We start from the raw sequence: 15,160 nt of genomic DNA, 5'->3' as shown, positions 1-15,160 counted from the left end.
GGTGGCTGGGACTTCCCGGCCAGGTGAGAAAACAGCCGGGGTTCCCTTCATCCAGGACACTTCCCCCACTTACCACCCACCAAAACCAGCAGCCATTCTTCTCCCATCAAGAATCAGTGGCGTGGCTTCACGGCTCCCCTCCAGCGGGGAGCCGGTCCCAGCCTCCACCCTTGCTTTATTTCCTGGGACAGGTGAGCGTCCTCACAGACCAAGTGGAAGCCCAAGGAGAGAAGATTCGGGACCTGGAAGTGTGTCTGGAAGGACACCAGGTGAAACTCAATGCTGCTGAAGAGATGCTTCAACAGGTAAGGGTGGGTGGGACCCAGGGCCTTGGGTCCTGCAGCCGCTCACGTGGGCAAGCCCCTTTCTGGGTCCACGTTACAGAGCTCACTGCTTCCATTCCCGTCCTGCCTGGAGGGGAGGGTTGGCTGCTTAGCCTGTGGTGTTTACACAGCAGGTGAAACCGGAGCGGGGGAGGGCAGGGAAGGGCTGGCCTGGGAGGAATAACTTGTTGGGCTGGTTTGACAGATTCCCAGGGCACTTTCTCCTGGCCTGGTTCAGTGCAGAGCTCTCTGCTGGCCATGTCCCCCTCATCTTATCACACCAACCACACTGGACACACTTAACTGGCTAACTCCTCATAACCAAGTAACCCACGGTTCGGGCATGGCACTGTTGTCGCCTTTGCCCTGTAAGTGGCATCTGGGGTTTTCGAAAGTCGATTAACTTATTTTGTGCCTCTTTCCTTCCCTCACTCTTTCCCCTCTCACTCTGTGTGGCTTTCTTTGATAAAATTGATCACATATTACATAAAATTTTAATATAATTTAATACATATTAAAATGAAAAAAATTAGCTGCTCTTCTACCATTCAGAAACATCTCTTAAATGTCTTCTTGTTTCTCTTTGGGCCTTTTTGTTATAGATACATATAATATACAAAACGCTATTTGCACCAGAGATATGATTTAGTCCTCAGCTTTTCTATGCTTAACGTCATAGAGTGAGTTTTTTTCCCACTTTTAAATTTTGCTGTATCATTGTCTTTACTATCACTTAGACCTTTTTTACTTTTTTTTTTTTAGCAAAAGTATTATAATTGAACTGACTCTTCTTGAACAGTCTGACCCCACTGTAAATAACGAGCTGCAATTTTTAGGAAGCGGTGTTGAATTTTTATCAAGTCTTTTCAGAATCTGTTGAGATGCTAATTAGAAATTTTATTTTATGAACTCTAGTCATATATCTAATTTCCTTAACTTGCATCATTTTTGCACTTCAGTTATTTTGAAAAATAAACCATGACTGAAGTTTATGTGTGTATGCTTTGTAGGTCCTGGTATAGTACTTGGCACATAAAAGGTGCTCACTAATTATTTAAGGAATGAAAGTCCATTTCTTAAAATGAGTGGGTTCAATTAGAAGACTGCTTATAATCTCCCTCCCCCATCCCCCAAGCTCTAACCTTTTTTTTTTTAATCGCTTTGGTCAGCATAAAATTCAAATTGTTTCTCCACAGCATAGTAATGAACAGAGGCTTTGAATATGACCTTTTGTCTTAGGGGTAAATATCTTAGTTTCTAGGTGTTTCTTAGCTTTGAGTGCATTTGAAGAACTTCTTTTGAAATCAATATTTTAATGCAAATGTCTTTGTAGAAACTAGTTCTGACAGCTTGGAAGCTGTTATTAGTTTATCCTCTCATTGCTGATTAATAAGTTACCACGTTCTTGGCCCCATTTGATTTTCTGTTTCAACGGTATGCCATTTCTCTTGCTTATCGTATTCCCTGGAAATCCGAGTAGCAACAGGAGTGAATCTTTCTTTTTATTTACTCTTAAAAGTTGAATCTTTCTTTTGAAGACCTAGGAAAGAAAATAGCCTGATGGAAATATCTCAAATGGCACAAGAGCATTTTCACAAGAGTGCATGAGACAACCCACTAGATTATATTTTCAAGACAGCAAAAGATGCGGTTCTGGGGTGGGGACCAGGGAGGAAGATGTTGGAGGGGCTGTTAAAAAAAAAAAAAAAAAAAAAAAAAAACCTAGACAGAGACCAAGAAAATTTGCATGTGGAAGGGAACATGTCAGAAAAACGGCAGAAGGCTGATGTTTCAGGAAGGCAGTGCCTGGTGAGTAACCACACGATCGGAGGTCAGAAAATGGCCCCATCGTGGTGCCTGAGCTCTCTGAGGTTGTCTTATCCTTCTAAGCATTATCCCATAGACTGGATTTTAGACTTTTAAAAAAGTCTTAAGCTCAACTGCCCCTTATATCCTGTTTATTCTAAATCTTCTTTCTTGTGTGCTGTGGCCGAGGTAGCAGTCGTGTGGTCTGCATGTACCGTAGAGGTGAACGTGTGGGCTTGCTATCTTCTGGAGTGCGGTAGCTCTTATTTGCTGCCTCTGGGGTTGAAAGATCTTCCTGAACTTAACCAAGTTATTTTATGCCCATAACTTTGTATTCTCTCAGCCTTTCAAGGGTAAAATGAAAGGAGTGTGCAGTACTTTCCTGGAGAATTCTGAGTTCATGTCATAGGCATTTGAGGCTCCGCTCCCACTCATGTGTTCTCTGGGCTTGGTGGTGCCTGAACTGGAGATCATTGGGTTGCCAGCTCTAAACGCCACATTGAATGTTCTGCACATGGTAATGCTTTCCGGAAATCTGCTTGATACTGTTTGAAAAGACGCTTAATTCTTGCATCACAATGCTGATGTGATGCCATCTATATATAGCGTGGAGTACATACGTAAGTGTCCTCTGAACTGGGGATAGGCAGAGACTTGCCTGGTTAGACTGTGATATCCTGGGCCCCAGGGCTCATGGTAGGAGCAAGCATGACTCACGTCCTTAAGGCAGAGAATGGAGGCAAACAATCACCTCTTTCTTTTTTTTTTTTAATTAATTTACTTTATTTTTGGCTCCATCGGGTCTTTATTTTTGGCTCCATCGGGTCTTTATTTTTGGCTCCGTCGGGTCTTTGTTGCTGAGCGCAGGCTTTCTCTAGTTGCGGCGAGTGGGGACTACTCTTGTTGCAGTGAGCGGGCTTCTCATTGCGGAGGGTTCTCTTGCTGCAGAGCATGGGCTCTAGTAGTTGTGGCTCATGGGCTCTAGAGCGCAGGCTCAGTAGTTGTGCACGGGCTTAGCTGCTCCGCGGCATGTGGGATCTTCATGGACCAGGGCTCAAACCCGTGTCCCCTGCCCTGGCAGGAGGACTCCCAACCACTGCGCCACCAGGGAAGTCCACAATTGCCTCTTTCTGCCAGCCCTGAGCCAAGCCTGGTCTCCTGTTAAAGGCCTGAGGAGCTCTGAAGGAGATGCTTTCACTGTCACAGCGTGGGGCCTCCTGACTGCCTATTGACACTGCTTCCCGTGGGGAGGCAGCTCCTGCTAGCCCTTACACACTGACAACATCCTTTCTAAAGGAGCCAGCAATTCTAGCTGACCACCCATGGAGGCCCATTACTGCTTTTCACAAGAAGCTGGAAATCCAGATGTAAAAATTTAAAGATCAGTCTTTCTATTTTAAAAACATTGGCAACTAATTTAAATGAAAAAGAAGTATTGTGTGAACCACACAATATTTATTGTACCTTTAGGCCAAGCCTGGCCCACAGATCCAGTCTGCAACCTCTATTCCAGACTTCGCCCCCTTGGCTGGCTAGAAGACCTCTGGGGGGACTTAAGGAAACCCAGACCCAGCCAGTATCGTCCAAACCCTGTGCGTCCATGGGTTCCAAACCCCACTGCGCTGTCACTCCCGACAGCTGTTCTGAGCAATGTTCCCCACCCGACTCACGAGCCATGGACCCCTCAGCCTGGCTTGGCCTGGTCCCCTGCTAAGTGCTGATCTCTTAGCTCTCATCTGTTTTCTTCTACACATTAACCCATCTGGTCTCTAGAAAGGGAGAGCATGAAGATCCATGGGGTTAGACAGGCAAACCAGGACCAAACAGAATCAGCACAGAGGCAGGGCCACATGAGCCACGCATAGATTATAGACACATTTGAGGGCAAAATATTTCTTGTCTGCAGCCTGTTGCAGGACACAGGGTGGGAACGGGGTAGCTACAAGCGTCTCTTGGAGCTGCCTGTGGAAACGTCTACTCTGATATGGTCTCTGACTCACTGAGCTATCTAGATTCCCCAGAGAGCCTTCCCCATTAGGAAGAGACATCTACCAGGAAGTGTACAAGTGGGTCTTCAAAGGCCCACAGCCTGAGTCCATTTTCACCTCCTCTTTTTTTTTTTTTTTTTTTGCGGTATGCAGGCCTCTCACTGTTGTGGCCTCTCCCGTGGCGGAGCACAGGCTCCGGACACACAGGCTCAGCGGCCATGGCTCACGGGCCCAGCCGCTCCACGGCACGTGGGATCTTCCCGGACTGGGGCACGAACCCATGTCCCCTGCATCGGCAGGCGGACTCTCAACCACTGCGCCACCAGGGAAGCCCTTCATCTCCATTTTAAGCAGGTCAAGGCGTTGCCCAGCTGCATCTTTGAGGGCTGCACACTGAACTATCCGAGCCCAGATCCCAGAATAACACCCCAGGAACACACGTGTGGACCAGCGCCCTCCCCATTGTGATTGGCCTAGACCATGTTGGCAAAAAAATCTATCACAGAGAGAGAGTTCCTTATGCTCTGTGATGTATTTGAAGTCCCTGGTGACTTTTTCTAAAGTGGCCTCCATGGGTTCTCTGGGGTTCTGTCGGTTCCTGCACAACAAGCTCCTCTGCCTCTGATCACTGACCCTTCTCCAGCGGGTGATGATTTCAGGGGGGGAAGCCAATGCTGTTCTGTGGAGAAGAGGCCTTATACAGAGCTGGCAGCCAAATGGAACACTTTCCAGAGGCTGGCCCTTGACAGGTGTGATCAGTGCCAAGAGCAGCAGCCATGTTTAGTGCCAGAAAGAAGACAGGGTAGCGAACCCAAGGGGGGAGGAAGAAAGGATGCAAAGCTCCTTGTGAGGACACAGCCCAGCTTTGGGGAAACATGGAAGGACACCAGGCTCTATCTCAGTCCTCTAACTTGACCCAGAGGCCCAGGTGTCAGGCAACCTCATTGTGTTGGCTGCCTTTTAGGTGAGGTGTGGAGAGTGACAAATTTAGGGGATTTGGAGTCCATGGACGTGACTTTCTGCAGATTCACCACTTGTGGTTGATCTGGGGAAGTCAGTGAACCTGTGTTCTTATTTATAGAGAACAGAGATGACAGTGTGGACTCTGCACTGCCCACCTCCTAGAGCTGTAGTACAGTTGTTCCGGTTTTGTTAAAGCTGGACTATTGGGCTTCCCTGGTGGCGCAGTGGTTGAGAGTCCGCCTGCCGATGCAGGGGGCGCAGTGGTTGAGAGTCCGCCTGCCGATGCAGGGGGCGCAGTGGTTGAGAGTCCGCCTGCCGATGCAGGGGACACGGGTTCGTGCCCCGGTCCGGGAAGATCCCACATGCCGCAGAGCGGCTGGGCCCGTGAGCCATGGCTGCTGAGCCTGCGCATCCGGAGCCTGTGCTCCGAAATGGGAGAGACCCGTGTACTGTAAAAAAATGGACTATCACACAATGGCCAGGGGGTTACGGGACCCAGGACCCAGGCCCAGTTCCTGCCCTTGAGTCGAGTGAGGGAACAGTGTGCCCAGGCGTGTGAACTCAGCAAAGCGTCGTCAGCACCCAGCTCATAAATTCCCGGAGAGCACCTTTCGGGAGGTGTTTCTACATCAGGAAGGATATTAAACAGAGCTATGCACCTGACCCTGTGGGAGCACAAATCTGTCCGAGGAGACCGGACACTTGAGCGAAGAAAAAGGGGATTTGTCACTTATTCCCTAAAACTCCCCCTGGGAGATTTGTGAGGCAGAGATAACTGCTTTCCTCAAGTTATCTCATTTGATGTTGGATCTCCAGACCATAGTGTGAGGTAGGTGCTTTACCCCTTTTTTTTTTTTTTTTTTTTTTTTTTAACAGATAAGGGGACTGAGGTTCAGAGAGACGATTTAGTTAGTGGGGACTGAGACTGGACTCAACCCAGGTTGACTACGAGCCCCTCTCCCTGAAAGAGGCTTCCCGGCAAGGCCTAGGCCTCTTACTTCAAAGGGCAGAGGGACATACTTTTCCTTTCAAGTCGTTCCATGGCCTGTTCTTTCATTCTGGTTTCAGGTTGCCAGTCTGGCTCCAGTCCCCCGTCATTGGTCAGAAACTCCCTGGGTCAGGTTCCACACTTAAAGTTGGAAGTAATCGCTTCAAGATGTGGCCCTTTAAGGAGAGCAAAGTTGAAAGGCAAATTCTCTTTATCAGCTCCAGTCAGACACTGAGCTTTGGGAAAAGGAAATGATGGTTTGCTCTGAGATGGAGGCTTTTTTTCATCTCCCAGAAAGGAGATGTATTTGTCCTTCTGGAAGGAGGTTACTGGTAGTGGTGAAGTGAGGGGGTGAGTGATAATTTTATTCATTGGTTTTCTTCATTACCCAGTTTCATGGTCCTGCCTAGTAAGAAACACAAACCACCGTCCTCCCATACCACCCCGCTCATCCCTTGCCCTCTCTCATTTACACAGGCAGCCTTGAACCAATGAGGAGAGCAGACACTCCTGCTGCTTATGAAACCTCTGGCCCTTATCTCCAGCCCCCTGCCTCCCCATTCCCCCCCCCACCCCATTACAGTAGCTCTGTGATTCCAAGAGATCCCAGCAGGATCCCACCCTGCAGGTCTCAGTAAGGTGCCAAGCGTTGCCTTCGTGCTCTGGACAAACAGGCTGGACCAGATCACTGCAGTCTTGGGGATGGGAGCTGAGGATCCAAGAATGTTACTCTTAAGGGGTAGACAGAATAAAAGATGCCAGCAGCGAAGACAAAGGAGAAAAAAGAAAGGTCAGGAAAATGGGACTTCCCAGGTGGTCCAGTGGCTAAGACTCCGTGCTCCCAATGCAGGGGGGCTGGGTTCGATCCCTGGTCGGGGAGCTAGATCCCGCATGCTGCAACTAAAGATCCCGCACACCGCAACTAAGACCCTGTGCAGCCAAAAGAAAGAAAGAAAGGTCAGGAAAATGGAAAGGGAGGGTGGGCTCACACTAATGAGGGGACGCAGGGTGAGTCAGTGGGTTGAGAGCTGAGAGGTGAAAGTTGCCTCGGAAAGTGGGGACGCTGGTCCCAGAGGCAGGGCTGTTCCTGTGTTCTGGGGAAGGCAGAAGCTGGGTTGCAGACATGCAGACGTTTTCCTGAGTAAGCGACAGGAAGATGAGGAAGAAGAGGCAGCAAAGAGTGGATTATGCTTTTCAGAGCTTGGCTGTGAGGGGGAGAGGGGAGGGAGGAGAAAAAGCTGGCGTTCACGCTCACACCACACTCGGAGTGCGTTTGCCTAGCCTGAGCACTAGGGAGCTGATGGTGGTCCCTGGAGGGGAAGGAAGGTCAAGAGGGAAGGTTCTTTCGAATGTCAGAAATTTGATCATGTTTATAGCCTGAGGGATGGAAGCTGATGGTGAGGGAGAGATTAAATGCCTGTCAGAGCAGATGATTAATGGGCCTACCCCAGAGTAGTGTAGACTTGGTGAGAACTTCCTCAAAGGCAGTACAGAGGGGAGGGAGGGCCCAGGTCCCTGTGAGCAGGCGGCGTTCTGCACTACCGGCTAGAGGGAGAAACAGGACCAGGACTCGGAGAACAAAGCCAAAAGCTACTGGTTAACCAGGGAGTTACCTGAATCTTCATTCAAGCTGCATGAGGATGGCATGGAAGACTGGTCAGCAACAGGAAGGTGGGTCAGGTGGAGCAACTCAGCAGCAAACTCTGGAATCTTTGTGTCCTTTAACATGTGCTTTTAATGTGCAACCTGGAAACTTATTGGGCTGGGAACAGTTTTTAAAGATAGAAGAACCTGACAGAGAAGTCGGCTGTGTGCAGTTATGTCAGACTAACCTCGGAAAGGAGGTGCGGGCTTGCCTTCTGTAAGACACGGATTCAGGAGAGAGGAATGAGAGACGATTCTGGGAAACTTTGAAATAGGAAGGATGTAAGTTCAGTGACTGATCAGATGATCTCTTCAGTAAATAGGTTATTTAAGGAGAAGAAGGGGATAGGGTGGGGTTTCGGGCTCGAGGAGAATGGAAAAGATCTGGAACAATCTCTGAAAGGAACCAGCCAGAGATGAATATAAGTTTTGCCAGGCAGTGTTGGAACATCGGCTGTAATTAGATAGCGTAAATTTGTGTGGAAACCAATTGGCATCATTAAGTGACTTACCAGCAATTCTCAGGCCGTGGGGAGTGGAAACATAGAAGTCTTTGAGGTTTGGCATGGAGTGGGTGCTGGTGAAGCAAGTACACTTCAGATCTAGGGGCAAGGATGAGTCAGGAAGAATTTTCTGATGCAGAAATGATACAACTGAAATGATAAGCCTTAAGGTACAGGGTGGGTAAGGAGGCAAATACTACTTAAAGGAAGTTGATAAACTAGGAAAATAGGGAGTTGTTAAGTAACTGGTAGCCACAGAAGAAGAAATTGAAGATGATTTGAGTGACTAAATGGGCCAGTTGAAAAGTCAGAGGATTGTGGCCAGAGGAGAGAATTTCAGAGTTGAAGATTTTAGAAGTGAAGGACACATGTTCCGGATCAAGATGAGGGTCAGGCTGTGGCCATACTACTGAGAAGCTGAACTGAGGTGGAAGCAAAGCCTGTCAGTGTCAAGGTCAAGAAATGTGAAACCAGGGTGAACCCTGAGTGAAAGATTGATTAACAAGGATAATCAATGGAAATGGGGGACTATCTTGGGGTCTGGGTATTTGGGGAAAACGTGACTTAACTGAATGGTGCTGCCTTAGAGGAGGAGGAGGGCAGAGGTAGGAGATCTGGAAGAAGCAGTGTTGAACTGGGAGAAAGGTGTTCTGTAAGTTGGGTTGCTGGAGCAGAACGGCCTCTACTTGAGAGGACTGGGAAGGACGTGTCATGTCATGCAAACGTCAGGGTTCGGTTTCTGCTGGAAGTAGAAAGAGCAGTTTAGAATGTAGGGTATTTAAATCCTGTTAAGACAACTAGGATAGAGGTCACAGTATATAATAGTGGCTGGAGGCCTTGCCGGGCCTGGAGATGGGGAAGTGGGGCTGGGCTGGGATAAGGCTGTCAAAGGCTGATTTTGAGTTCAGGGAGTAGGATAGTACTTGTTGATGACAAGGACCAGGGGTGATGATAATGAAAGGGGGAAGCACATGCTAATAGAATCTAGGAGACAGTAAGGAGAAGTTTTGTTATCAGTGGACTGTGTGCAATTAAGCAGCCCCAGGCTTCTCATTAAAACTTTGGTGTGTCTAATTGAAATGTCCACTTGGAATGTTAGTGTGACCAATCAGAACCCTGGCATGACCAATTGGAATGGCCATTGGAATTTTAATGCAACCAATTAGAATATTATCCTCATTAACTGGAACATTGGTATGACCAATTACAACCTGGCAGTTAAAACAGCCAGAGGGATTCTGGAAATCATGAAAGCAGAGTAGATTAGCTTTCAAGAGAGATGCCTTCTGAGGCATTTTTACATCCCACCGAGGCAGCATCTTGAATGCTGGTCAGTAGACAACTGCATTAAATACCTTTTTAAGAGACTCAGGAGCTCAACAGGGGCTGTACTTTTAACTCTCCTATCCCTAGGCCTTGGCATCTGGTAGTTGAACAAATGATGGAAGTCTCATGGAAGAAGATTTTCTGAGTTCTTAGCACTCCAAAGCAATTGTTATTATCCCATGGACCTTGAGTTCTAGAATCGTCCCTTTTTCCCTTTGCACTGCTGGCTGGGAAGCTCACACACACATTGTACTCCATCTCCAGCTGTGAATAGAACTTTAGGGTATGAGTTTTATGCCGACAGTCACTCTGGCTTCAACTTCTTTCCTTACCCGCTTTAATTTTTACAGTTTATTTATTTATTTATTTATTTTTCGGTACGTGGGCCTCTCACTGTTGTGGCCTCTCCCGTGCCGGACGCGCAGGCTCAGCGGCCATGGCTCACGGGCCCAGCCGCTCCATGGCACGTGGGATCTTCCCAGACCGGGGCACGAACCCGTGTCCCCTGCATCGGCAGGCGGGCTCGCAACCACTGAGCCACCAGGGAAGCCCTATTTTTTTAACTTGAGTTGTCTATTTTGCAAACTATCTCAAATCATTTCTGGAACAAAACAGCTAAATGAAAGGATGGAGCGAAAGACACAGAATGAGGTGGTGGAGGCAAAGGGGAAGGTGGGGAAGAGGGAGAAGGATGTTCATAACGAGCAGGCGGCATTAGGAAGGATTATATCTTAAGATACTCAAGACCCAGAAATCCCATCTTCCTCACCCAGGGAAGAACATTTTTGGGCCTTTTATGGCCTGCGTAGCCTTAGCACCAGGCCCTAATAGACAGTATGTGTTCAACAAATTCTTAACAGTTTGAGCAGCTCTTTCCTGGGCTCAGTGAATATTTGTTGATTGGCTTTCTTCAACACTTTTTTTTTTTTTTTTTTTTGCAGTATGTGGGCCTCTCACTGTTGTGGCCTCTCCCGTTGCGGAGCACAGGCTCCGGACACGCAGGCTCAGCGGCCATGGCTCACGGGCCTAGTCGCTCCGCGGCATGTGGGATCCTCCCAGACCGGGGCACGAACCCGTGTCCCCTGCATCGGCAGGTGGACTCTCAACCACTGCACCACCAGGGAAGCCCCAGCATGTATTTTTTTATTTCCCTTGAAATTCTTGGACTTCTTTCTCTGTTTGGGAAACAATGTGATACATTAAACAGAAATGAGTTTTGAAGCCAAACAGACTTTGGTTTTAAAACTAACTCTGCTGTTGATTGGTGTGTGCCCTTGGCCAAGACAGGCCAGTCTCTGGGCCCGTTTCTTCATCTGTAAAATAGGGATAGTAATGTTGACTGCCAAATCCCTGGGAGGGTTTATTGAGAGGATGTATGTAAAGTACCCAACGGTGTCTAGCACAGAGGAGGCACTCAGCGCATCTATGTCCACCCACCCCCAGTCCCAACATTGGACATACTTAGCTGGCTAAGTCCTCCTGACCAAGCAGCCCGCAGTTCTGGCATGGCACTGCTGCTGCCTTTGCCCTGTAAGCCAGCTTCAAGTCTGGCTGGCCCAGGAAGAGCTGGGTGCCTCAGCCCAGTACTAAGCTCATTTTGCTGAATTCCTTGGCTTCTGGATGCTCTCCCTCAGGTTAGCAGACGGACAGTTTGTAGCCCACCTTTCTGAGGTACTGATGGCCTTTTGCCCAGGGAGTCATGTTTTCCAAGTTAAAATCTCTGACTCATGCGGTTTGGTTTTATGAGTTGAGGACAGTTCAGAACGTGAAATCATGGCTGTAGGGTCAGATTGTTGAGATGACTGTTCTTGTACTAGGGTGGGGTTGCCCAAGATGATAAGGAAATTTCAGACCATGGCAGGATGCTGTGTCCTTTCCATCAGCTCATTTGGCCGGTTACCCTCCTAGCATCATATCATGGTCTCCTTGCCAGGACCTGTGTATCCAATGTCTCCAGGTGCCAAGATTTGGGATCTCACACAACATCGCCTTTTGCCAATGGAGAAATGTTACCCCTGGACTTTGGGAAGTGCTCCTGGCTTTTGAGGTCCTTCATAATTCCTAGTAGTGCTGAGCAGGTGTTTCACCTATCACCTTTGTTTTGTCTTATTTATGCTTATGAAGTGTATATATTAATGGCAGGTTGTTGTCTGCTACTGTTTTAGGCTTGGCAGGACTACTAATAACCTCCCCAGTCTGTCCTCAAAATAAGCAAAGAACAATTTTCTTATTTACATTCGAGGAAAGATACATATCACATAAATAAGATTCTACTATAACCATTCAGTAAATACTCATTGAATATCTACTTTACGTCCTAGCTCCCTTATAGGTTCCTTGCAGTAAGGTCTTCCAATGACATGTGTGGAAGACTGGGCTGAATATTGACTGAGCCCAGGAGGTGATATGGAAACTTTGGTTTTGAAAAATGTAATGTTAACCTAAGCTGGTCTTTTGTTTGTTTTGGTGGAGAAGATCTGCTGCTTTGCCTTAAAAATAGACATGGAGAAATTTCATTCGCTGAGCAGACCCATCCGTTTTTCTCTACCTGGAAAGAATGAATGATGGTTTCTATGGACAAATGTGCTTTTTGAGAAATGTAGCTCACATTGACTCCCAGAGCACAGTGGGTAGCATCGGGCCATGCTACCCTTGACTGACCCAGCATCAGCCCAGGTCTGTCCCCTATAGGACTGTGGCTCAGATGTAGCCGTTTCATCATACAATGTAGAGATTGCCTTATGTCCTATGGATGGAGGTAGAGTCGTTCTTATTGCCATGGAGGTTTATGATTTTGAGATCTGTTTTTGCCTGCAGGAGCTGCTAAGTCGTACATCTCTTGAGACTCAGAAGCTCGATCTGATGACTGAAGTGTCTGAGCTGAAGCTCAAGCTGGTGGGCATGGAGAAGGAGCAGAGAGAGCAGGAAGAGAAGCAGAAAAAAGCAGAGGTGAGTGTGATACGTCACCTTCTAGGGGTACCCATACTGTCCAAAGCTCAGATCAGGGGAAGCTAGCCTAATGTGGCTTCGGCCCATCTGGTCAACCCCAAGCCTGGCAGCCACTGGGTGCCAGAAACATCTATGCACCAGAGACACAATGATCTGTTAATACCAAGTTATCAGGTTTTGCTGTGGCTGCAGATTTCAGCAATGCCCAAACCACCCAGTTTTGGCTCTAAGGCTGTATCCTCCCTCAAGCTGCTGACAAGGGTGGAAAGGGAAGCAGTAGTGGGGGAAGGATCAGACAAGACTTGGAGAGACCAAGATGTCTTCTGTGAGAGCCAAGGTAATGACCACGTATTGGATGAAGTCAGCTGCTCAGTAAGCCAGCATCGTTGTCCATGGAGTCTAGAGACATTCTTTGATGTGCATTTCACAGACCCAGATGCAACCCTTAGATTATGTGTTTCTTTCCTCCTGATGGCTCCTATGGGTGAGCCCATGCACAGGCTTTCTCTTAGAATGTTTTCCTGTATCTCGTTCTTATTTTTGTTTTCTCAGGCTCCATATGCCATTGACTAGAGCGTGGCAGACTCTTTTTTTGGATAAATGTTTTGGATAAATTCTAGGCTCAGAGCTCAGTCCATTTTAACCTTAGATAACCACCTTCCGTGTGCCTCTACCTACAAGTTCCCTGTATTTGTACACTGTGCATTGTGAGCTGTGGAAAGAATAGCCTTTAGGTTTAGAAACACCTTGGCTCAATTACGGACCTAAATGCTTAATAGCTCTTTGAACTTCAGCAAGTTAACTACTTAATCTCTCTGAACTTCAATTTCTTTATCTGTAAAATGGGTAACTGTGTGACGAAGTCAAAAAAAAAAATCACCAAAGCTAAGTCTCTATCATAGGATCCGGCATCCTCTCTTCCATTCAGGCACCTCTAACATCTAAAGGTGGACATTGTTCCATTCAGTTAAGCACCAACACCATCATGCCCAGAAACCTGGCACATTTCTGTGTTTACTGGGTAAACACTGGCGATTCAGACACTTCTAATATGTGGGGCATATTCCTTGCATTGCTTTTGAGAACATGCTCATTAGTAAGAAGTATAGTTGCCAAAAGAAAATTTATCTCCATTACGCTGAGGACACTATCTTCTAGTGATGAAGAATGCAGGCTTTTGAATCAGACCTCTTGGCTGGAATCCAAACTCAGCTACTCAGTAGGTTTGCGATCTTAGGCAAGTAATTTAACCTCCCAAACCTCTATTTCTTCTTCTGTAAAATGGAGATAGCAGTACTTCCTGTTTGCTCAGTTGTTCCGAGGAAGGAATGAGATAATGTATATGTGTAGTCCTTAGCGTAGTGCTGGATAACTAGCTTTTATCAGTTACTTACTGATTGTGTTTTTAAGCATGCGAGAAATGTAAATGTCGACCTAGCTACATTATTGACTTCTACGTTCACGCAGAGTCAAAGCTTATCTGTGTGAAGTGTTAAATAGACTGTGCTTCTTAAATGTTCAGGGAGAAGCAATTAGATTTTCTACAGGTTTAGAATTATTTTACCAATGTTTCAAAATGTGTGATCACGTGGGGATATACATTCAGGCTTGGGGGCAGAATTGAATAAACTCTGTAAGAAGGCTTAGAGTGGTAGAGACAACTCAAAACCGAGGGGGGGAGGGAGCGAGGGAAACAAGGAAAAGAAAGAAAGGAAAGAGGGAGAGGGTTATTAGGTCACACAACTGGAATAGTCTAGGGTTTAAAAAGCTGATATCACTAGATCCAGCTGGCTTTACCGTGTCGTTAGAAATCAGGCTTAGTGTCTCATTTGGTTCTGTTTTAGCCTTATTCTCAGGAAGGCTCTCTGTATGTGGTGACAAAGATGGCCATCAGCAGCTTTAGATCCTACTAGCCTGGCAACCTCTGCAGAGAGAGACATTCTCTCTCTCTCAAAGATTCCAGCAAAACCCCAGGATTGCATATCAGTGGGCCAATTTGGGTCACATGCCTGGTTCTGAACCAGTCACTGTAGGGGACATGGGCCCACGCATGGGTGTGTGTGGGCATGAGAGTCAGTCCATGGTGGCAGAATGCTGAGTTAGTACCGAGCTGGAGCAGCTCAGTTCCTTTCTAGGGAAGGAAGGGGAGCTCCCACTTCTGGGCCAAGCACAGCTAAGGCAGTCATTCTACTGTTTGCTTTATTTTTTCTTTTCTGAAGGATTATTTTTCAATCCGAATCTTTGCTTTTGTTTTCCATTAGACTATTCGTGCATGAGGCACCATAGACCCTGAGCTGCTGGCCTCAGTCCTACCCGATAATAGCCCTTCCCAGTTGCTAGTACAAACATTAGGTTTCCACGTGGAGGAGTTTTTCAGGCTGTTCAAACTTGTGATAATCAGGGAACAACGGCCATATGACCTGAAGCAACATTCTCATTCTTGTCATTAAACATAGTCTTTACTGGTATGCTCAGACTCTCTACCACTGTTTGTAACTATCTGGGACACCCTAGGCTTACAACCATGGACAGGGCTGCTGAAGCTAGCTGCACTACTGTCATGTGCGTGGTGGAGCTGTTTATTTTGAGGGAGACGTTTGGCTAGCTGGGGTCATCAAGGTTGTAGTTGTATGAATAAAGGGAATGTTGCTTCCCATCCTACACTGCTGC

The 15,160-nt window shown here is 47.2% G+C and overlaps 1 protein-coding gene across 4 annotated transcripts in view; it reads left to right on the top strand.

Moving 5' to 3' along the window:
- Nucleotides 1-15,160, top strand: part of PPFIBP2 (PPFIA binding protein 2) — a 385,547-nt gene that overhangs the window by 322,672 nt on the left and 47,715 nt on the right. For all 4 annotated transcript variants that reach the window (XM_049713952.1, XM_049713954.1, XM_049713953.1 and 1 more), the window contains 2 exons: nt 192-305; nt 12,359-12,490. In XM_049713952.1, coding sequence (XP_049569909.1) covers nt 192-305; nt 12,359-12,490 — 246 coding nt within the window. The remainder of the gene's footprint in view (nt 1-191; nt 306-12,358; nt 12,491-15,160) is intronic.

Source organism: Orcinus orca, chromosome 8 (genome assembly GCF_937001465.1).
Source record: "Orcinus orca chromosome 8, mOrcOrc1.1, whole genome shotgun sequence".
Taxonomy (NCBI): domain Eukaryota; kingdom Metazoa; phylum Chordata; class Mammalia; order Artiodactyla; family Delphinidae; genus Orcinus; species Orcinus orca.
The sequence above is the reverse complement of the archived record's forward strand: the minus strand, read 5'-3'. Positions and strand labels throughout refer to the sequence as shown.